This window comes from Nyctibius grandis, chromosome 13, assembly GCF_013368605.1.
Source record: "Nyctibius grandis isolate bNycGra1 chromosome 13, bNycGra1.pri, whole genome shotgun sequence".
Classification (NCBI taxonomy): domain Eukaryota; kingdom Metazoa; phylum Chordata; class Aves; order Nyctibiiformes; family Nyctibiidae; genus Nyctibius; species Nyctibius grandis.
In genome coordinates, this window is record NC_090670.1 from 11185713 (window position 1) to 11209155 (window position 23443).

The 23443-nt window shown below is 48.4% G+C and overlaps 1 protein-coding gene across 2 annotated transcripts in view; it reads left to right on the forward strand.

The window, feature by feature from the left end:
* The window catches only part of LOC137669658 (gamma-aminobutyric acid receptor subunit beta-4), a 73775-nt gene that overhangs the window by 43962 nt on the left and 6370 nt on the right, over window positions 1-23443 (forward strand). For both annotated transcript variants that reach the window (XM_068411874.1, XM_068411875.1), the window contains exons 4-5: window positions 6147-6367; window positions 19640-19722. In XM_068411874.1, the coding sequence (XP_068267975.1) occupies window positions 6147-6367; window positions 19640-19722 (304 nt within the window). The remainder of the gene's footprint in view (window positions 1-6146; window positions 6368-19639; window positions 19723-23443) is intronic.

Consider the following 23443-nt stretch of genomic DNA (forward strand, 5'->3'; position numbering starts at 1 on the left):
ACTTAAGACACACTCTCCAAAGACAAACTGAGTATCTTCAATTAAGAAGGTATCAGCTCTGGCTCAGGAGATCCTTAAGCCTCAAATAGCTGGAGGATTAAGTATCACAACAGAGACCCTGTTTTGCTTATATTCCTCCTTGCTATTCTCTTTGCTGTTACTGAAGACAGGATACTAATGTAGAAAGGCTTGTGGTCTGACACAGTACAACTGTGTCTCCAAAATCAGCACAAGCACACTGGTAAGAACACCATGTGGGACATAGACCACGGTTGTGTTCTGCATGCTGACATGAAACTGGGCAGAAGGGCAGCTCTTTCTGGGGAAGAGAGTCTCCTTAATTTTGGATCCCTTCTTCCACTGAAGAAAGGGACATGCGATGCTATCTTCCAAAGGGGCATCCTTGAGACTAGGGACAGTGTGTGTCATTTGTGTAAAGAAGTGCCTTAGGTGGCTTTCCAGTTGAAGACCAAAGCTGCTCTCTGCAGAGTGCTGCCCTTGTTACTGTGGTGCCTTAACTGGTCCTGCTCTACCCCTTGCTTTTCTTTGATCTGTACACAAGGAAGTTCAGGTTCCCACCTTGAACTGACTCCCTGAAGTGTTGTGTCTTTTGGTGGCTTGGGCGCATCCCTGCACACTGCTCAATGCCTGTGGCTTGCCCACAAGCAACTGGCCGCATGCCTGTGTCCTCACCTGGACTGTGGTGGCTTCAGATAATATCTGGTACACCCAAGCACTCCAGCTTCTTCCTGCCCTACGGTTTGTCAGTGCTTCAGTGGCAACCAACCTGTGCTCACAGTGCCAGGCGTGACCCACTCTCCTGTATCAGTCTTTTTTCCTGGACCACATGTCCTCTCACTGACTTGGTCTCCTTAAACTTTGCCTTCCTCTGCACAAGTGGGTTTGTTCCCATTAGACTCAGATCTGGCACCCTCCTCCTGGGACACATCTGCTCCAAGAGGCAGCTTTGGTCTCCTGTGACAGCGGGCTCATTTTACTCCCAGATTACACAGGGCCAGCACAAGTGGGGAAGGGTCCAGGGTGAGTCCAGGTTTGCTTTCTAAGGATAGGTGAGCATTGCAGTCCCAAAGGGGCTCTGGGAGGTGGAGCGGCTTATATGGTAGATGCTAATAAAGGTGTTTGGAATATGAACCAGTGGAAATTCATTCTTGAATTCATACTAATGGTGCCATCTTATTTCCCTTCTTACTGTGCCCTAGCTGCTGTTCCCTTAGACTTATCTACTCTGTCCTCTGAGAAACTGGGGAATGCCTGTGCATGCTGGACTGAATTTGTTGCCTCTGTGGTTCTGCAGGAAAAACCTTCCTTCATCCATGCCCCTCTTGTGTCAACATTTCAGCCTTTCACTGTTCAGTTTTCTTACATAATCTTTGGTTTGGGGTCTCTGCTGAGTTTCAGGAAAGGCTGTAATCATCAGTCTCCTCCTCTTGTCTGGAGATGGATGGTAGCGGCCCTGTCCTCAGTAGCTGGTAGGATGCACTGTCATTTCAGCATGTGAGACCCTCAACTAAGCTCCTCTTCCTTCTCTGGGGCTTTTGTGGGCCTCTAAGTGAGCTGTCCTCCCTCCTCGCAGGGAGATACTGCTGCAACATGAGTGTCTGCTGGCTCCACATGTTGCTTTCACCTCTGTGTTGTGTGTGTCACATGCAGCAAGAAGGAAGAGAGGAAAAAGAGCAAAGCCTTTGCAAAACCTGGGAGCAGGGGAGGTAAGGGGGGCTGGGGCTGACAGCTCGCAAGGAGCTGCTCAGCAGAGCAGACCAAATGGAGGCATGTGGACCAGGGGTCCCACGGGGTTGGTCACGCTGAGCAGCTTTCCAGCAGGCTCAGGTGCCACCTCAGCTTTGTGAGGGGCTGAAGGGGAGCTGTAGTGATGAGTGTGGTCCTGCACACAGCTGGGCCATGAGGTCTACCTTGCAAGGCAGGAGTACTGTGGTAAATAAAAGCACTGGAAGTAGTGTTGGAGCTGTGCACCTTGTGAGCTACTGGGTACTGGACTTCTGGGACAAATCAAGGGATCTGGCCACTGCCAGGCTAGCAGAGATGGAGGAGAGAGGAACAGCTTGTTTTGAAACATACAAGCTCTTTTGGCATAAGGGTCAGTGATACTCAGCAGGGTTCCTCGGGTCTGAAAGAGGCTTTCCCCTTGCCAGTGCTGTTGACTACAGCATTTCAGCTTCCCGCAGTGGGATGCTGGTCAGGGAACGTGCAGGCTGATATGGCCAGTTAAGCTACAGTAGCAAAGCCTAGCTAGAGAAGGTTTGTAGGTGTCTTTGGGAAACTTGCTTTTCCTCGGGGTAGAAAACAGAGGACCGGGTGGAGGCACATAACTTCTGGTCACGTTCACCCTTCAGAAGCTCCCTTTCCCTTGTCGCAGCCTGTGGTTTTTAAAAACCGAAATCTAAGTTCACACTGAACAATTTCCAAAGGTCTTTGCAGTGCAACCTGTACAGAGCTTCTGATGAGGAGTGTTATCTCCCTTCTTCCACACTTGCCTCTACTTCCCCATTTGCCACCAGATGAAGCAGGAGGTTGCACAGGGTGGCCTGGCACATGCATGCTACCTCCAGCATGGGTCCTGCCTTTTGTCCCCGGTGCAGTAGGTCTACCTGGCAGGGTGAGCTGGAAGGTCTCTGCGAAGTTCTGCTATCCTTGCCACAGCAGTGACTGGCCTTGGTCAGACTCTGGCCCTTCCTGAGCATTAAATGGTCCTCCAGAAAGACCTAGTGGAATCCATAACAGGAAATTTGGAACCATTTTTATTGCTACTGGAGCTGCATTGGTGCAGTGCAGAGAGGGTCTAGGCTGCTAGTTTAGAGGCAAGCAGAAAGTCATATTTGCCTGAAGCACCGCTTGCTCCTCCACTAGCAGCAGTGGAGAAAGGTGCTTACTGGGTATGCATGCACAGAGAAAGCCCCCTTACTCATCCCTAACACAGGCAGCAGGGAAATTCAGCTGTGTTCTCCCACTAAAGTGCTTCAGTGGTGAGCTGGAAGGAAGAGATGGATGGGTGCATGGGCTCCAGGTGTGTTTGGTTTTGAAGCTCTTCATTGAGCCTGGTAAACAGGCCAACTTTCTATCTGCTTGTGGTATATCTGTGGCATCAGTAAGCTTGTGAATGTCGCTGGTTACTGGGAGGTTTGGGAAAGCCTCATATTAGCCCAATGACAGATAATACCCTACAACAAGACTTGGAGGAAAATCAGGCTCATTACTTCTGATTCCTGAACTTATGAACCACTGCATGCATTGGCTCCATCTGGCTTCTGCAGAACGATGTCACCCTTGGTCATTATTTTATTGCCTCTGAAAGGAGGCTATGATTAAGATCTCATCAGCTCTGGAGCCTAGCCAGGTGGTGACGTTAGGGTGTCATGTGGGTACTTCATAATTGCCTGACCAGGCTATGGGGTATAAAGGGGAAGGCAAGCTTGCTGCTTTCTCTCGTGAGCACTGGTCCCTCTCACTCACTGTAGTATGCCATATCATACTCCAGCCCCCTTGTCTGTGCTCTACTCTCTCCCAGGGGCGTGGAGGTAGAGCATTCCTCTTCCCCACAGCTTGGAAGTATGTCAGGCAGCACCTGTCCTCCCAGGGAAGACTGACCTCTGTGGGGTAGACACTTCTGTGCTCTTCCTTTTGCCCAGAAATCCTGCCCATTGTTCAACAAAGTGATGGGGCAGGGAGAGCAGCAGAACGAGAAGTGGAGCACAGGAGTCAGCAGAGAGGGGTTGAGGGAAACCTCAGTCACCGGATGAACCATGATTATCAAGTGCTCCAGACTTCCATGACGCTGCCCAGAGAAATGTGTTGTGCCAAGAAGCCCAGGAAAATTGGAGAACAGAGCTTAGCACAGGGCTGGGCTGGCTGTTCTTTCCCTGAAAGGTCTTTGCACCTGAAGAACATCATCAGCCTGGTGGCTAGCATGTAGACTTTTATTTCTGCACCCTTCTGAGTTTGATCCCATCAATCCTGGAAATACAGAAGGTGTGTTTAGAAAGTGTATCTCTTAGGTGCTAACAACTGTTCGCTTTGTAAGCAGCTTGCCCTTTTTTGACTTCTGGAAATCAATGCCACCTCTTGTCTGCTTGAAGGCTGGCAGGAGCCTGCAATGACAGCAGGGTGGCCTGGTTAGGGGTGAGGTGTTGCAGGGCTCTGGCAAGGATTAGGAAAATGCAGGTCAGTGAAGCAGCTTGCCAAGATGTGCGGGTGGAGCCCTCAAAGGAGGAGAATGGAAATGATGCCTCTGTAGCAGAGTTTCCCGCAGGCAGGGGAAGAGCCTGTTACCAAGAAGGGTAAGAAGCTGCAGGAGCTTAGGTGCTCTGCTCCTCTGTGTTCCCACTGCAATGCAGGTCCAAACACCCTGGAGGGGTATGGGGGAGTACATTTTCCTTTGCAAGGTCTTGACCAAAATGAAAATGTTTGTGCCCCTGAGAGATGGACTGTGAGGCTTCCAAGGCAGGAGATTAGCAGTCCTTTAAAAAGCAAAGCAAAACAGTTTCTTGGCCAAGAAAACTGTCACTGTGTTTTTGTTCTTTTCAATATAACACAGAAAGTGACAGATATAGCTTTTGTATCCAGTCTACACCACAGATGTACTCTGTGACCTTTTGGATATGCATGTGGGTCTAGATTTCTGAATCATTGTTAGATATCTGAAAGCTGGCATACCCATAATGTGGGATTATTTGAGCTTGTTTTCAGAGGTGCTAATCAAACCTGGCTTTGAGTGAAGTCAGTGGGAGAAGACAGGCAGGCAGGATGTTTCTGTGCTCAGCCCAGATGTTAGTGCATGAGCAAGGTCCTCACCAGCCCCTTGCACAGAGCTGGAATTTGCAGAACAGAAACGCCTGTCATGCAAATCTGTGTGGTCAGGAGGATTCCTCTGGCACTGTAGGTATCTGCTTGGGAAGAGACAATACGTCTCTGGCCCCATCTTTCCAGATCATTTGCATGCATTCACAAAAATGCTTTTTATTTAAGGACTTGTGAAAAATCAGTGACTTCTGCAAGGCCACTGTCAGGAAGACTTGTGCCCACTTCCTAATCAACATCCTGTTATTTTAATGCTAGCTGTTTTACCCCAAAAAGTCTTGGCTCCTAACCTATTTGAGACCTGTTGTGAGAATGTTTTCTGTAACTGGTGTGTACAGGACCCATTCCTGTACTACTCATTTACCTGAGAAGAAATAATTGTTCTTCTAGTATGGTGCCACTATACTGTGTCTCTGAACAAGCTGACCTGAGGCCTCTGGATCTCCCTTGGCCGTGCTGTTACTGTCCAGCAACTAGTTTGGTTTCTGCAGAGCTACAACTGTGAGCCACCAAACAGCTCTCCTTGCCCTCTATAATATAAATTCTTGTCTCAGCAGCAGTTTTTTAGAGTCAACTTTTTAGCATTGAACAGGAGAGGAGCAGGAGATATATATGGCATTATGCTAGCTGGGGATGGTTAGGGAACCGCCCTTTTACCAGTGGGTCATGCTCCACTGGTGACAGATTTCTTTCACATATGTCCCTTCCTGAGAATCACAATGAACTCCCAACTTAGCTCATATAACAAGGCAAGTGCTAATAGCTTGTCACGGATGGCCTGGGTTGACTTTGAAACCTTGGCCTTGAGGTGAGATTCTCCATGTGCCCTTGGGAATCTCTTGAGCTTCTGCTCAAAACAAAATTATCTTTTACCAACTTCATGGTAACAAGCAGTGGCTGAGTGTGACTGCATTGTGTCCAGACACCTTTAGATGACTTAAATGGGAGATCAATCCTTGAAGTCTTTGACATGGTGTAGCCCACTATTGGTTGACACCCTTCAGTGCTATCGTAGTCCTAACTACTACTAGTTTTGCAGCCAAACCCTAAGCAGGCTGCGGAAACATGAGTGGGATGCAGTTTTGTTTGATTGGAGTCATGTAATGTCATTTTGTCCCCTACAAAGCTCAGGCTTGTTTCCATTTTCCCAGAACAAAGCACAGTCCCCCACAACTGTTGGAGGTGTGGACACAGACATTTGGGTGCCAAAGAATTTGGAGACCCATCAAAGGTCTCAGCAGCGGCAGTAGCAAAGGGACTGAGTTATGTCCCTACCCTGGAGCCAGGCTGACGTTTGCATGTTTCTCTCCCAGGACTACACCATCACAATGTACTTCCAGCAGAGCTGGCGGGACAAACGCTTGGCGTATAATGACCTTCCTCTCAACCTGACCCTGGACAACCGGGTGGCTGACCAGTTGTGGCTGCCCGACACCTATTTCCTGAATGACAAGAAGTCCTTTCTGCATGGGGTGACAGTGAAGAACCGCATGATTCGGCTCCATCCTGATGGGACTGTCCTGTATGGCCTGAGGTAAGTCTAAGGGGAATCTCTGTCAGTCGCGGTTGAGAATGACTTCTCATCTAAACTTCCCCGATTTCCAAAGATATTCTGGTAAGGCTAGGACCCAAAAGATACTGAAGTGTTGCACAGTTTTAAGTATGTGTTCTTTCTCCAAGCTGGAAATGGTTGTTTCCTTCAGGCCTCCAAAGTTTCCTGTGCTGCTATAGACAAATGTTGGAGATGGGAATAGCCTGCTCTGAGCATTTCAGGTCACTGTCATTCAAGTTGCATAATACTTCCATTTGAAACACTCATTTCAGTTGCTTATAATTTTCTGCAAGTTTGGCCTATGGAGATGAGACTTCATTACTCTTGTATCTAAGGCTGAATTTCTGTAGCATTTGAGTCAAATCACTTTAGTCATTTTTGAGTATGAGATAGGAGACATGGTTTTGTACTGTTAAAAAAACGTCTCTTTACCAGAGAAATTCTTAAGATGAAGGCTTGAAAGTTGATATCTAGTAAGGGAATGGTCCTCAGTGAGGAGACTTGTTGTGGTGTCCGGAATCAACTAACATAGGCAAGTCCACAGCCTTTGAAAGTGCTGTGCTTACACGCAGTGAAGGTAGCAAAGGTTGGCCTTACTGTATTATCTGGATATGTGGAGATGCCAGGGTAAGTAAGAAAGTTAAATGGAGTGGGCAGAGGGCTAAAAGGGGAGTTTGCAGCTATAGGTAGAAGTGCGGGTTTTGGATGCTATAGATGAAATCTAGGCAGTGATTTTCCCAACCCTGTATTTGTCTGCTTTGAGCTTTTCTCCTAGGAATTTTTTTCCTTTTTGACTACCAAAATTCACAGCTGGCTTTTTCGACTTGCCTCCACGTTCCCAAATGATAGTGATAGCAGCTCTGGGCTTATGTTCCAGTGCAGCAAAGGGGGGAGGAAAGACCTTTCTCCTTCAAAGAGGGTACACCCACCCTTCCCATTTACAGTATCAGCTCCTCTACTGCTTCATGTTTTGTGGCAAAGTCTGACTTTTTATGATTTTTTTTCCTCCTCTTTAAGTAAAACAGGGCTGTTTTGGGGAGGGTAGGCCTGGGTGTAGGCATAGCAAAGTAGGAGACTGCCCAGGGCATCATCCTGCCAGGGCAGCAAGGTGGCTGTGCGCTGTGCTTTCCCTGTGGCAGAGCCCTGGGAAGTCAAAAGAGCAGCAGTTGCTGCTGGTGCTGAGGGACAGGCTGTGGCACTGGGGTGATGTATGTACTACTTTTTCCTTCCAATTAGTGGATGCCTCTTGCTCCAGGCCCAGGGAAAGCAAAAGGTGCAACAAGCCCAGCAGTGTGACTCTGTCCTAGTTCTGCCTCTCCCTTCCCAGGACAGGTACATCCATCTCTCTACCTTGGGCCAGCGATGTTGCTTGGCTGATACTCCCCGGGAACCCTGAGCCAGCTTTTCTGACCCACCAGAAAGATTGCAGCCTTCCCACAGCTGTCTACCCCAAATTTCCTCATTGTGTTGAAACAAGAGTGAAGGCTAGGCACGAAGATGCTTTGACTTGGGGTAGGTAGGATGATAAATTCTGCCTGTTAGGAAGGAGGGGGCAAAAAGTACTGTTAAGCTCAGGCTGCTCTTTGCTGCTGAGCCAGCCCACCTGCGCATAGAGCTGCCTCCCCCAAGCTGGTGGGAAATCTTTGTGCACACCTGCACAGCAAAAGAAGCAGAAATGCTGGTATATTTTTATCAGCTGCCATTTAGTCAGCTCAAATAAAGAGGAGTGTGAACCCTGCAGCACAGGTGGCAGGCAATGGAAGTCCTTGGAGGGTTTGCACTCAAGCTGGCTTGGGCTGGGACACTGTGCAAGCACCTCCTGCACTGTCCCTTCCCTTCCCCTCCCGCCAGGCAGCAGCGTGGGGAAGGGTGCTCCACTCCCTCGCATGACCTGTGTAAATGGGTGAGATGAGGAAAATTTCATCCAGGCCAAGAGAAAGAAAATGACAGCTGTTTGCCCCTGTTATTTCCAGGGCCATAGTAAGAGCTGCCTGTGTTGTTTTAACTTTTGGCTGGTTTTCCTGGAAGCTTCTGTCTTGCCCCTGGAGAGAATGGCAATTGCAAAAACGAAGAACTGAGCAACTGCAGCTCCTGGTCCCGAGCTGTACCTCAGGGCAGGTTGGCTGGTTTTTACTGTCGAAAGCACTGGGGTTTTGGGGGGCAAGCCAGATGCCCTGAATGCTTGAAGTCCCTCTAGCTTTATTCATAGTGGTATGGGCAATATTTTCTTTAGGGTTGCCTTCTGTACTGACTCCTGCACCTGCGATTTTGCTGACAGCAGTAGTGCTAGGTGCAGTTTTACAGGTGCAAATAACTGTGATCCTATTCAAAAATACATAGCCACGTGCACAGCAGGTGTAAGCAAATAAGAAAACGGTCATTGAATATTCACCTGTGTTCCCTTTATCTTTGTAAAAATGGACCCATGCTTGTCCTGTAAACAGGAAGAAAAGTGCAGGTCCTGCCTGTGTTTTGAAGCCTGTTCTTGTCTGTTCCTGCATTTTTCAGGAGGATTTATAAAATGGAGTTGCCCTGATGGAAGAAGGCCAAAGGAGGCAATTTCTGTTTCTTTCCTTTGTTTGCCTGTTTGTTTTTCCCTGAGCAAGGTACTACAGCTCTGCTCCTTCTCCTGCTACCTTCTCACCCATCACTTCCCCCTCCTTTGAGCTGATCCTGTAGCAAAGTGACTCAATCATTCTATTTGTGGCACAACAGTCATTTTTTCTTTCCAGCAGTCTCTGATGTCAGAGACCAGGGAAGATGATACCCTGGCAGGCCCCTGCCTTCAGCAAGTGTTCGAGCCACCGGCAGGATCAGGCTCAAGCGCTGGATCAGAACCCAAGGTTCAAGTTAGCTCGCATGGAAGTCAATGGGTATTTTGTTTCTGATTTCAGTGAGAACAAGATCAGGTTTAGATTGGATATCAGGAAAAATTTCTTCACTGAAATGGTTATCAAGCATTGGAACAGGCTGCCCAAGGAAGTGGTGGAGTCACCATCCCTGGAGGTATTTAAAAAACGAGTAGATGTGGTGCTTAGGCACATGGTTTAGTGGTGGACTTGGCAGTGTTAGGTTAATGGTTGGACTCGATGATCTTAAAGGTTCTTTCCACCCAAAACGATTCTATGATTCTAACTTGTTTCCATGAGTTAAATGAAGCCCTTTATTCCTCTGCTCCGCTTCATTGTGTAAGTTGTGTGTCAGAAAAGCATACGCTTGTTTTTGGTAGAATTGGCAAATTAGCAGATGAAGGGAGTGCAGCAGATGTAACATAGCTACATCTTAGGAAAGCGTTCGATACAAAAGCTTACTCCAAAATTAATTCACACTGGGCTTGGATTAAAAGCTGGTTGCCAGGTCTCCAACAAAAGGAAAGCACAAACAGCAGCGGGCTGTGCCGGGGCGGTGGTGCTGGGCTACTGTGGGGCTGGAGTCGGGACTAGTGATCCCTACCCCCCTCCCCGATGAGTTAGCAGATGGCATAAATCCCAGAAGGCCAAACGGGGGCCTGGATCCCAGATCCAGCCCAGAGGGCGCCCTGATCTCTGCAAACGCTGTCGTGGGAGGATGCAAACCGGCAGAGCTGACAGGGTGTTTAGGAGGGGTAACGTGGCATGATGGTGCCTGAACTCGCCTGGCCCCCAAACACCTTGCAGGAATTAAAAGTGCCTGTGAAGCATAGCGGAGCTGGTCACCTGTGGCACGCAGCAGGGAAGTGCTAAAATGATGTGGGAAGTCTGCAATATGCAGGGAGGCTTAAAGGAGCTACCCGCAAAGACAAAGCAACCATCTATTGGGTAGTGGAGGGATGTGGATAAAATAGTGAGGAAGAACTGGATAGCACTGGCTGAATTCAATATATTTTTCCTCCTAATGGCTTTTTGTCAGAAATTGCATTGGTTTCATCAAATTTTAAACAAAAAATTAGGGAGAAATTTTTCATTTAATAAAAAGCATTTCAGAGAATGTTGATGTTTCACTCCCAATTTTATGTAGAGAATTTTTCACTTATGTCAATATTTCCCTCACTATTTCAAACTGCTTTACTACCACTACTGACATTTAAGAGTAACATAGAGAATCACCAAAGGCTTTCTCTGGACCTCCAGAGACTGTCTAGTCCATCCCTGCCACAGTATTCAATAAGTTTTACATTACCGCACATACAAGCTATACATTATGGTCTGAGATTTTTATTTCCTTTTCTAGACCATGTAGCATCTATTTGGTAGTGAAAGAAGTGAACACTTGTCGAATGCTGATGTCATCAGGATTTTGCTATCTGTACTGAGACCTAAAAATAGAAACAACTGTAGCAATGCTGAAATTCTCATACAGTAATTTGAAATCATATTTGAAACCAGCTTTAAAACATCCTTCAGGGAAATCTTTAAGCTATTTGATTTCACTCTAATTAGGGACAAAAGTGGATTCCAGCAAAACAGGTGCTTTGAGGAGCCCAGACTGCATCCCTGAGCTCGCCGGGGGAGCAGGCGGGCTGGGATGCTGGGAAGCAGGCGCGAAGCCGGGTGGACAGCAAGTGAGATGCAATGCCTGGCTGGCGAGGAGCCCAGGCAATGTAAACTGAGCAACTGAAAAACTGCAGAGGAATTTGGTGATGGAGACTAAATCCCGTGTAGAGAGAATGAGGGATCTCCTCCTGTGAAGGTGGTGGTGGGGAGAATGTGCGTGTGTTTTGGGGTTTTTTTTTATTCTGTCCATAACAGTCACTGCAATGAGGTGTGTTTGAGAGATGAGGCAGTTTGGATGCGTGCAAAGGTGCCAAGGCATAGCAGTGCTCTGAGCCCAGTGAGTGCTCTCCCAGGGAAGCAGACCTCTGCTATCCTCAACAGTGTAAATACCTGTTCAGGGCTTAAAAGAAGGGGGAAAGAATTGTCATACTTCAAACAACTCAAAATTTGCAGTTTTAAACTAAGAGAAGCTGGGTGTATCTGCTTTAGCAGCACTTAATTTATGCTTTTTACGGGGTAAGTTACCATCAGTCACCTGCTCCCTGCAAGGTAGCAGCTTCTGGAGAATGTCAGCCCTTGCGTTGCAGCAAGCTACTGCTGACCCACTTGAGGATCAGACCTTGTTCCTGGGCAAGGCAGCAGCTAGAGAACCACTTCTAGGTCACCTTACATAGGGAAGCAACACAGGTTAACAGACACATGTCAAGCATCTCACCTGATTGCTCATCCAACACCAGGTAGACTGTCAGAGCCCCCCATGCCACCCTGCTGTGTGGTGCCTCCAGGGCTGCTCTGCCTACTTCACATGGCTGGGGCTCTGCTCAAGCTCATCTTGGGGACTTCTTCATAGCTCCCATCTCCAACCTACCTCTTGATCAGGATCAAGCCCTGTCTGTATTACATTCCCCAGATCCCAGCCTGTGGTTATTGGATTCTCCAGCTGGTAGAAAGGTTTCTCCCGCTCTTGTCTCACTTGAAGTGTGCTGTTTGCAGCCATATCCTTGATCTTTCCTTGGGTGTTACTTGATTTCCTGCAGAGAAGATGTCCTGATGGGTTAAGACTGAGGAGTTTTTTCTGCACTGAGACCACTGAGCAATTTTCTTCTCCCATCTCACAGGCTAGAAGGGAAGAAATCTGTGATTTTTGCTTCCTCTTCCCTCCCTGAGAGAGGTTTCTCTGGAAATGGGAGAGATGACTCAGGCTCTACCCTGTCTCTAGCAGCTCTGCCTGCTCCCTCTGCAGGTTAGGCAAAGGCAACAGAAATCTCTCCTTTGGTAGCTTGGGTGCAAAGTGTTGGGCTTATGTCCATCCAACTGGTCCCTTGGAGTTAGTCCTGCAGCCTTGTACTGCTCCCACCTTAGCACAAAGATGTGGGTGTGGGAGAAGAGTTTGCTAGGTCGGTGAAGGGAAATAAGAATTTAATTAGGAGCTCAGCTCCCCAGTTGAGGTTTGGGACAGATCCCCTTCTGCATTTTTGCCTCCTAGGGTTGGGATGAGGGACTTAGCTAGAAACACTGGAAGGAAGTTTAATAATATGGAATTTCAGAATAATCTTAGAAGCTGTGGAGGAAATTGGAGCTCACTAAAACAGGATAAAGCAGCAAGGCAGAGCTGCTTCTCCATCCTTAGTGTTGCAAGAACAGAAGCAAGCATGATCAGGGCCTGGCTGGAACTGCTGCCTGTGCTACATCTCCTATAAGTCTGACTTGTTTATTAGCAAGAATAGAGGTCAAGGAGTACCCACAAACAGCTGATTCCTACTGTCTCCTCACAGATCACCGAAACAGCTTGCGAGCCCTGAACCCCCGGCTCACCCTGGCAGCACCTCTCAGTCTTCCTGTTTATCCTATCCCAGCCCCCAGTCTGACCCCATCCCTGGACCCTGTCTATTCTTTGCCAAATCCCACAGGTTTAAGTCATGGGTTACTGAATTATTAGCTCAACTTCATCCCAGCCTGATGCTGTTGAAGGAAGATATCTCCTGCTCTGTAAAGCACAGGTCACTCTTGTCTGAAGCAACTATAACAAATGAATCTCTTTTTAAACCTGTTCCACTTGGGTCTCTCTTGTCCCCCAATCCAGTTGACAACATGCCAGATGCATGGTGCATTTGGAATAGAATAAAGAGGCAGAAAAGCAAAACCTTGCAGCCAATGCAACTCTGTGTTGTATCCTGCCAGGGTGGAAAAATGGTTGATTTAGATGCCTGGTACCCTGAGTACTAGTTTAGAAGAGCTTTTTTTTTTTTACCACCATCTGAGTGCAGTCCACACCGTTATTTATGAAAGGATGCCTATGCAAGCACAGATGCTTTTGGAAACAGAGTGACCTTAGCAGGACAGTGCCAAGGCTTATGGAATCACTTTTAGGCAAACAGACACAAGGGGAAAAGATTCCGTATCCTTGCCTTGCTCTTGGTTCTAACATGACCTCCAGGAGTTTGCAAAGATCAGACCATGTTAAAAGAATGGCAAAATTCACCATGGGTTTATAAATCCCTCCAGGCCCTTCGAAGTTTGTGCTTACTGCCAGGCAGAAGGTGACATTTCCCAGTATGTTTTTATGACTGACTTTGAGGATGTACAGAGTAAAAATTCAATTTTGTTTTTTTTTCCCCATGTTCAGCGAAACAGCAATTTTGCCTCTCTCCTTTTAGTCACCAGAATTCCCTTACAAGTCTAACTTGCCTCATGGGGCGAGCCTGCACAAATCCTGTGAAACCCAGGCTGCTTCCATCCATTCTCCTTATTGCTGCAAACTGCTGTGAGCTTTGGGAGTCTGTATCCTGGGGGGGTCAGGAGCATCTTCAGCTTCTTGGGAGATCTGAAATCCGAAAAGTTGCAACCAGCAACTTAAAAAAAAGTTTACCTTTTGCTGTGAGAGTGTTTATGTTAGTCCCTGCATAATGACACTTAATCCATACCTGCAAAACAGGGTAAGTGCCTGAACTGCTGGCTCTGTCTCCCCTTGAATTAGGAAGGCAATGGTGAGGGAATTATTTGTGCTATACTCCTCCTGTTCTCATCCATACTGAATTTTAGGTAGCATCCTTTTAAAGCCAAAGCTATCAGGGAACAGTCCTGGGCACCTGGACATCAGTGGCCCACATAGTCAATTTTCTTCCTGGTTTTGGTCTGTGTCCATGGACAGTCTCTTGGGCATTTCCCAGTTAGAGCACAGCAGAGGCTGGTGACTATTCTCAGTAGACATTTTGCATGCAGCCAGACCCTTTTTCTGGGGTAAGAATTGAAGTGTAGATAAAGGCTGTTCCATACCAGTTGACATTGGCCCCAGAAACTAGTGCCAGGCATGTTTAGTTTGCTGGTATAGACACAGTTATGATGCAGACAATGCAGTAATTTAATTTGTAAGGATGAGCTTAAGGAGAAAAGGACCTCACTTGTTTTAGGAACCTCTCAAAGGTAGTAGCCTTCCCCTCTCCCCCACCTAGTCCTCCTTAGAGAGCCTGGACCTGCTCCTTTTGAAATCATATGGTATTTTGGGGCAGTCATTTTTTGCCCCTTACACTTGTAGCTGGTGAATTTGATTCTCCCAACACACTGGAGACGATCTAGAGGATGAATGGGTAGCTGAGGGCCTTCAGAGCTGAAGTTTGGTAGCGGGAGACCTGACTGGAGCAGGAGCTGAAAGGGCAGCCCTGTTGGAGGCAGCCAGCAACAGGATAAGGAGCAGATGGACAGAAGACATTCAGCCATGGCAGGTTGGAGCTCTGTGCTGCTCTGTGTCTGTGAACTTATATAGTGCTGCTCTGTGTCTGTGAACTTATATAATCATTCTAAACAAGACAGAAGAAGCCATTAATAAGTAAACAGCGATGAGGAGGATCGGAGAGGGAATGAAATGGCTGGTGGTGTTCATGTCAGAGAACTGAAATATTTCCGGAGGACTGATGGTTTACAGAAACTTGACCATTCCCTTTTGAGCTGCTGCTGTGGTGGGACAGTCCCCTGCTGCTGTCAGGTTCAGCCTGCAGAGCAGGCCGTGGTGGAGGGACAACAGAGTAAGGTTGCATTACCCTTTCTGTGCCACCATCTGCTTTGTCAGTACAAGCTTCAGGTGGGCAGAGCTTTCCTCAAATAGAGACCTAGCACACACCCTGTGTGACTTAGAGATTCATGGCTGCTTTTCTAGAAACAATATCTACCTCTCCTGGGGTTGAAGGATGCTCTCCAGAGCGAGGTATCTGGGTGCTGGCAGAGAAGGGGGATGTCCATCAGCCCACAGCCTCCCAGAGCTGATCAACATCTCATGAATGCATATCCCTTTTTTCTTTTTTTTTTTTTGAGATGTATAGTGGTTTCTCCACAGCCCCGTCTCCCCCCAGATGAACTGTGTCTGCCTGCCAGCTTTGCAGCGGAGTAGCAGGGCAGTGAAGACTTGGCTGTTTGATAGCACAACTGCCTACAGACCTCAGCAGAAATGATTAGGGCAAGGGCATGAATGTGTTTTTTGTGGGGAAGGAGGTGTAAATGTTGTGACATGTGAGGGGGCTGATGCAGAGGCCCACGGGGTGGGCAGGGATTGAGGGAGGAAAGGGGAGCTGGGGACAGAGCGGGGTGGTGGTGGCCAGGCTCGGCGGCTGAAGGGAGCGGGACGGCTTCATTGAGCTCGTTGTGTAAAGCTCAGGCAAGCCTCTCCCCTCCAATGGGCAGTGTCTCTGCGAATTGCCATCAAAGCACATGAAATTTCACACCACACAAATTTTTGAATTTAAAAGGGGAGGGAGGTGGGTAGAGAAGCAGGAGAGGAGGAGGAGGAGGGAGAAGACGCAGCCTGGCTGGATGCCAGCGCTTCTTGCTAACACCACGGGGAAGGTGGCATCCTTCCCAGGCATTCCCTCCAGCCCCTGCACTCCCTCCTCCCTTTCACTTTGGTTGCATCTCCTGGAGGCAGCGTGCTCTGTCTAGAGCTGTTTACAGGGCAATAGTTTGTTCTCTGTCTCGTCATCTCCTTTCTCACAGAGTATCCACTCCTCTGCTTTCTGTCTTTCAACCTCTCATTCTTCTCCAGCTCTCCTTCCCAAGGCTGCTTTGCCCCTTGCTTTCCCTGATCTCTCTCCTCTGTCCCCTTACCCCAGTGGCCTCCTGTCCTGTACTATCTGCTCTCCTGACTCTCATCTCCACTCCTGCCATAAGAGCTCATGCTGTCATTGCTCTTTGATTCTCTCCTTATCCTTCCACCTTTATTGCCTGTTAACCCTGTTGAGACACCCAGGAGCTCCTTAGTGTCAGTCCCCCCAATCTATCTCTCCATCCAGTCATCCCCATGCTATCTTCAGTGTGCCAAGCACACACATCTCTTCACACAACAGCTCAGAGCGTATCAAGGTAATACTTTTATACCCATCAAAGCATGAGGCAGAGGTTGGTCCTGTGGTCTTCTGGACCAGAGATGGCATGTACTGTGATCCCACAAGGTCACTGGGGTGCCTGTGTTTTGCTCCTGTTCCCCTTTGACTGCAAGAGGTCAGCAGAGCCTCTCATCCATTTATGAGTCCCATCTTCCCATAGTACACAGCCACCAAAGGAGCTAGAGAAATCTCTTGTTGGCCTCTCTAGGAGCACGTGAATGTTGAGTCATTCATAGAGGCCACAGATAGACATTTCACCAACAGTGGCAGGTGCTGTGTAAAGCAATGACAGGGTTGTAATGCTGTGGGTCACCCATGGACTTCAAGTAGGGTATGGCAAAGGGAAGTTGGTGTCTAGGATGCTTTTTGAGGTCTGAATTCTAAAGAATTAAACACCCCCTTCCTCTCTGGGATATCGCTTGCTTTATCACCAGTAGGGCTGGTTTATCACGGTTTATGAAGCCCAGAGGCAGGATCTGAGCTGAACGTGGTGCCCCAGGCCAGCTGCCCCTCACATCTTGTCATGCTGCAGGAACCCCACATCCAGGTGGTCCTGTGGTGCTGGTGTCCCTGGGCTTGCCGGGTGCACCTCACCGTGGGTACGGCACCGCAGCTGAAATGCTCCAGAGGAGCAGGTGGCTACAGCCCAGGACAGTCACGTGTGTCTGTGTTACCTCTGCTCTGAAACAGAACAAAACCTTCACCCTACGTGGTGCCAATTCTCACCTGCCCGAGCAGAATTATGTGCGCAGATCACCAGGAGTTTGGGACCTGCAGCCAGCTGGGGTATATCTGGAGGATGCTGAATTATATGGTGTGGATATACCCACCCTTTAATTGGAAGGAAAGAGAAATTATCTGACTTTTGAGGACAGATGCCCTCTTAATCTTGTTTTCCTCCTTTCTGTCCTACCTGTCCTGAAGTTCTCTTCTTTTTGAATCAACAGGGCTAAATTCTGCCCTGATGTAAATCTCTGCTGATATAAATTGGTGTGATCTTGCAAAAATCATTGGAGTGGCTCTGGATTTATGCTGGCTGTTAGTGTGAGCAGGATTTGGCGCATGGAGTGTGGTAGCCATAGCTCACTGTGTCGTGCTCTGCATTTCCAACCAGCTCTGCAGGTGATAAGCAAATCCTGTCGAGAAGCGAGAGGGTCCCTCTCGAACCAGAAGAGGCTTCCTCTGAATGTCCTTTGTGTGTCCAAGTTAGCCAGCCAGGCTGTAATTTTGGGATGGACACTGTGGAAAGGTTTTAGCCCACAGGGTCCCACAAATGGGGTGGAAAATTTTCATTTAATACATTTCTGCATCTCACACTTTAGGGAAAACAGGAGGACGCATTTGTAAGTGCTGTTTCCCACGGGTGCAGTATAATATATACAGTATAGGCCGTGTGCGGCACAGGGGATGAGTCATACCCGTTCGTGACTCCTTGGTCTCAGTGCCTGGCCAGGGTGGACTCTGCACCCGCCAGCTGGGGCTTTCCTGGCAAGGTGCAGCTCCCCCCATGTGTGCTTCAGATCTGCTCCTCCACTGTAGTCTCCTGTGCCCAGCTACCCCAGTCCAGGAGGATATGGGGCGGGGAGAGGCATTGAGTTTCCAGCAGCCCTCCTAGGGATGTCAGACTGGGAGGCTGTAAAAGCAATACACGCAATCCCAAAGCCACAGTGATAATTTTTAAGTGGCTCCTGTCCTGTTATCCTTCTCCCCCTCTGAGCTTTCTCCTCCACCCCAACCGCATTACAGATAAAAGGGTTAAGAGCTCACTTGGGCCCCCTGCTCGGAGAGAGGGCAGTTGCAATGTTGTATCTAGACCCAGTGAGGATATATATAAATTCCCTCCGTCGTCTTCGGATCTATTTATAGCACAGCAGGCAGTGGCAAAGGCTCTCCTCAAGGCTTCATCTCCTACAAACAGTCTTCACAGACAGCAGAGGGATAAATTTAGCACACGAGATTTCTTAAAGCGCCAGCAGCTCTGCGGGGCTGCTCGCCTGCCCTGCTACAGCCCCCACCCTGATGCCCCCAGGGGAGCCCTCTCCTGCAGGTGCTCACCCCCTCCTTCTCCCCCCCTTTCCCATTTTTCTGTCTAGCTTCACCCATTCTCTCCCCCTTTCTGGTCTCTTTTTCTTTCATTGATGTTTTTTCTTTTTTTTTTTTCCTGTTTTTTTGCTGCTTCGCCATCTCATCCTCTCTGCTTTTTTTCTTCTCTTTCTCTCTCTCTCCCAGGCCACAGGGCTCAGAAGATAAAGCTTTCTCGTTAACAGTTCACTGGTTATGCCTACATAGTAAAAAATGTGTAGCTTGATTAATGCCTTCCAGATGGTTAATTGAAAAAAAAGAGGGGGGAATGCACCAATCTCTCCCCTCTCTTCAGCACTCTGCACACATACGTTGCATAGGAAGAAAACTGCATTAAAGGGTGAGGGGAGCAATATATTTGAGAAACAGGGGCAGCCTGTTAACTCCAGGGCGGCGTTGCCAGGCTGGCGAGTTAGCTGTTGATTTGCTTTGTCCCTGCTTCATGCCCTCTTGCCTCCGCTATCGCACCCCAAAATTCCCCATCCCAGAGAGTGATGCTCCTTTATGTACAACACGTAACACACACAAACGTTCCTCGCACCCTCATGTGAACCCCACTGCAGGCACTGCGCTGCTCTGCCCCCATCCTCTGCTCTGACATCCTCAAAGCAGCACCAACCCTCGTTCTCTCCCCATATTTATTTTTTGGGGGGTATGCACACACGGCCCCCCTCTCCATGTGTCTTCCATGAATCATGATCATGCAATCGGTTGTGCAAGAGTGACTCTGTTACCGGAGCCGTGAGCCCACAGGAGCAGAAGGGCCCCGTTGGTGGGGTCTGGGCTTTTGGGTTTAGCAGTACCAAAGTGGGTGTGATGGAGGGAGCATGGGTGGGGGGCTGCAAATAAGGTTATTGGGGCAACTCAGGAGGAAAGGGTAGCGATAATGTGGTCGGCTGTTCTTCTCTGTAGGTCATTGCTGTGCAATTTAATCAAGGCATCTTCTGTTTTATGGACTCGTGTCAGCTGTCTCCCTCTTACAAACTGACATGCCTCTCCTTTCCCCCCCTGCCTGTAGCTCTGCCTACTCCCCGTTTCTTTGTCTCTCTCAAGGGAGACACAGAGGAGGAACACAAATCCCTCCCCAGCCCATTAATAGAGATACTGTCTTGCTGACGTGAGTCACGAAGGGTTTAAGCCGTGCAGTTGAGGGTGAGCCGCATCCAGCCCCTCGCCCCGCACACCTCCCACCACGGATCTCCCTGGTTTCCAGGGAAACAGTGGCCCCAAATGCTGCCTGACTTTCACGTCTGCCTTTCATTTCTCCTTTTTTTTTTTTCTGTAAGAAAAAACACACAATTGTTTTTTTTTCTCCCTTCCCCTTTCAGGATCACCACCACTGCCGCTTGCATGATGGACCTGCGGAGGTACCCCCTGGACCAGCAGAACTGCACGCTGGAGATCGAGAGCTGTGCGTATGCCTCGCGTCCGCCCTCTGTTGCACGGTGCCACCCGATGCCACCCACTTCCCGCTCACAGGATGAGTCCCAGGGGTGTTATGGGCCACCCCTCCTGGGGGATGTCCCCTGGGGCAGGACCAGGCTCCCTCATTCAAACTCCATCCTGAGGGGACTTCGTGGGTGAAATGCCCAGGGAAATGGAGCTCTAGCAGCAGCCTAGGCATTAAAATCCCTCTCACCCTCAGAAGGGTGGTGGAAGCCTCCCTTAGCCCTAAGAAAGCCCTGTGAGTCTGCACTCACTTGTGTCTGGCCCCGCTCTGTGCAGAAGGTGGGACCCGAGCCCTCCTGTAGTCCCTCCTCATCTGTATCTTCCCTTGACTCCTCTGGAAAGCCTCTCCCGACCGCGCTGGCGGAGGAGGTCCAGCTCTCCCTCATAAAAATGCACCACAGTATCCCCGCAGGAGCGGTCCAGAGAAGCAGATCTCACAGTAATGATGATGCAGCTTCAGTGGTGATTATCAGAGAATTGCTTTTTTCATAAAAGAGGTCCCACAGCATCTATAGTCGGAAGGTGCGGTGCCGCCTTCCCAGCCCTGCCTGGAGCCCCCTTCCTGCTCGCCGCTCGGGTTGCTCGGGATGCACAGCCATCGCAGTGCTTGGCGTGGTGGGTAATGGGATGTAAATTAGGTCCTGCTGAAGGCACTAATGACATGTCATTTCTGGCACTCCTTAGCATTTTGAGAATAGTTTACGGTACGACCAAGAAAACAGAAGGCAGAGAATTACCCACAGTTCCCTATGTTGCAATTTTGTTCTTAATGGGACATGTCAAACCAATTTGTTAGTCGAAGCTACGTTTCCTTACAATATTTTTAAGATCCACACAGAGATGAAGAGATTCAATTGTTTTCCTCCTTAGAGCTTTTGTCTTTCAAACACTTGCATATTTGAAATCTGCAGGGTTCCATTTTGTTTCCTTCCAAGTCCACACAACTCTGGAATAATAGTCCTTTCCTGGCTGGCTTAAAAAACAAAGTATATTAAAAAAAAACTAAAACAAACCACCAAAATAGCCCTTTTGTAGTGCAGGGGTGCTGGGTTTGTAAGGCAGCAAACAGGCAGCTGGCGTCTCCTTCCCCAGAGCAGCTCAGGGCGCTTACCTGCAGGAGATAAGCCAGTGCCTGCCCGTTGATCCCATCCCTCCATCCCAACAATAGCCCTCACCGTGCATACCCCTGCCTAGCTGCGTGCCAGGATTCAACAAAAACCTGATGAGGCAGGCAGCAAACAGACTGTTAATCTGACGTTTTAAGACGCTGTATCAATACTTCATGATATTTCAGATTGAAATGACTTGTCTTTGTGAAAGTTCTTCTGCTTTTTAAAAGTAAAAGGGAAATTTGGTTTTCTTTTTAAAGCTATAAATCAAAGTGAAACATTTAGTTTTAGACTGAATAACCTTTCCCTTTAGAATCACTTTAAAAAATGGCTTCCTAAAAAAAATGTTTGATTTCATATTGCATAATGCCATAATAAAAAAAAGTACAAAAATTGGTACCTAATACCAGCAGGTCACAGAATAAATGGAATAGAGCTGGTTAACTGCGAGATCTCCTAAAATTAGTTACTGTAATTTGACATTTTCATTGCTGATCAGGAAGTAAATTTGAAGTCACTGCTGTTAAATTTGTGGATGATGAAGATAGCAGCCTGCGTGCCTTGCTCACTGCACATTTGAATACCTCCTAATCTGAATACATCCAGAATGTATTTGAATACAGCTAAATGCGGAGGTCTGTGCCTGGGTGTGGGAGCGCGGGCAAAGCTACCAGACTGAAGGGCTCGTACTCGCACAGGTATCGACTGGGGGAAATGATGAAGGGATGGCAGCCCCAAGCACTGCTGCTGGAGGCTTCGTAGCAGGGCTCTGACAGAAAGGGCTGGAGCGAGCCTCGCTTATGTAAACCAGGGGAGCCGTGAGTCAGAGCAGGGGATCGACTGGCCTCTGAATATGTCACTGGTGAGACGGGAAAGGGACTCTGTCTGGTTTCCAAAATTTAGAAAGGAAGTTGAGAAATCAGAAGAGGTTGGGAAAAGATGCTAAAAAGTGGTTCAAGGGCTGGAGCAGATGTTTTGCAGTAAGAAACCTAAATAGCTCAGTCTGCTTTGTTTACTGCAAAGGAGGTGGAGAGGTGACTTGTTTACAGGCTGGGTGCACCTCTGCAGAGGGCGAGTGCTGGGTGGAAAGAGCTTAGTAACCTCCTCGAAGAATTCAGAACAACCACCAGAGTCTGGAAGTCTGAGCCAGATGAATTCAAACATAAAATTGCACACAATGTTTTCAGTTGCTGGAATCAGCCACTGAGAGGAGTGGGGGATTTGGCTGTTTCTTGCTGCTTTCCACACTTGGTCTGAGTGCTCTGGGAGAGGTGCTGCAGCCAGATGCACTAATTCCTGTGCACAAAGCTGGGGTACTCGAGTCAGTGCAACAGCCTGCGACACCCCAGCGTCTGCAGCAGATGAGATGATAACCTCTCTGAATCTCTATGGGCTCGTGGGTGTGAGTGTCTTACCACTTACTGCCATGGGAGTAGGATCATGCCATGGGGGAGGAGGTGGAGCCCTGGCTTAGGTGATTTACACCAGAAGCAGATCTGGAGTGGCATTTTGAAGTTTGTTATTATTTTTCAGCACCCATGTATAAGCGCAGGAATGACTGAGAGTGCAGGATATAGGCTTGGAGACTACACAGTCATCAAATAATTCAGTTTGTGAGGAGACCTCAGGGTGTCCAGCCCCCAGCTGAAAGCAGGGTCAGCTATGACATCAGACCAGTTTGCTCAGCTTTTTCCACTTGGGAGCTGCAGGATGACACCATCCTCAAAGGTTCAGCTCTGATCTGGAGTAACCCTTAGCCCCTAATGCTAGGTAGAAGAATTTCTCCTCTATGGTACACTCAACAGCTCTTCATTCCTCTGATCCTGCTAATGCACTGGTGCTAGTCTTGGTGGCAGCTCTCCTTAGTGGATGTTAGGTGGACTTGGCAGTGCTGGGTTAACGGTTGGACTTCATGATCTTAAAGGTCCTTTGCAACCAAAATGATTCTATGATTCTATGTTAGCCTTGCTGGGTATTCCTAGCCAACTGCCTCTGCTGCCAGGGCTTGTGGACAAGGCACACTGTTGTGCTGCAGTGCAGAATGTGAATAAAAGCTGTCTGTGGGCATAGTTGAAGTTCATGCTCTAAGAGAAGCCTTTCACCATGCCGTACCAAAGCCTGTACATATCTTACTGCTTCTTTGCACACAGAGGTGCTCCCATGCAGCTCTGCACTTTGCTTAGTATAAGAGGCCATCGCTTGTGCACCAACAATCACAGTGCTTCAGACCTCAGCTTGCCACAAGTGGCATTAATTTTCAGGTGAAGATGAATCCTTGCTCACAAGAGCGATGGGCAGCGCTGTGAAATCACACTGATGGGAAGAGAGCTGCATGATTTTGTCCCCTGGGCCTCATTCTCCATGAGTCCAGAGCATCTGGGGAGTTTTTCTCCTGGGACTGTGGCTTTGTGCTTCCCAGCACTTCCAGCCTGTGCAGCCCTGTCTGGTATGTAGAGTTTGAGGTTAAAGTAAGGCTGTACCCTTGGGTGAGTTAGCAAATACATTACCCTGAAACATAAGGGATGAGTATTTGTTATCAGCCTGACTCGCCCTCCTCTCTTCTCCCATTACTGC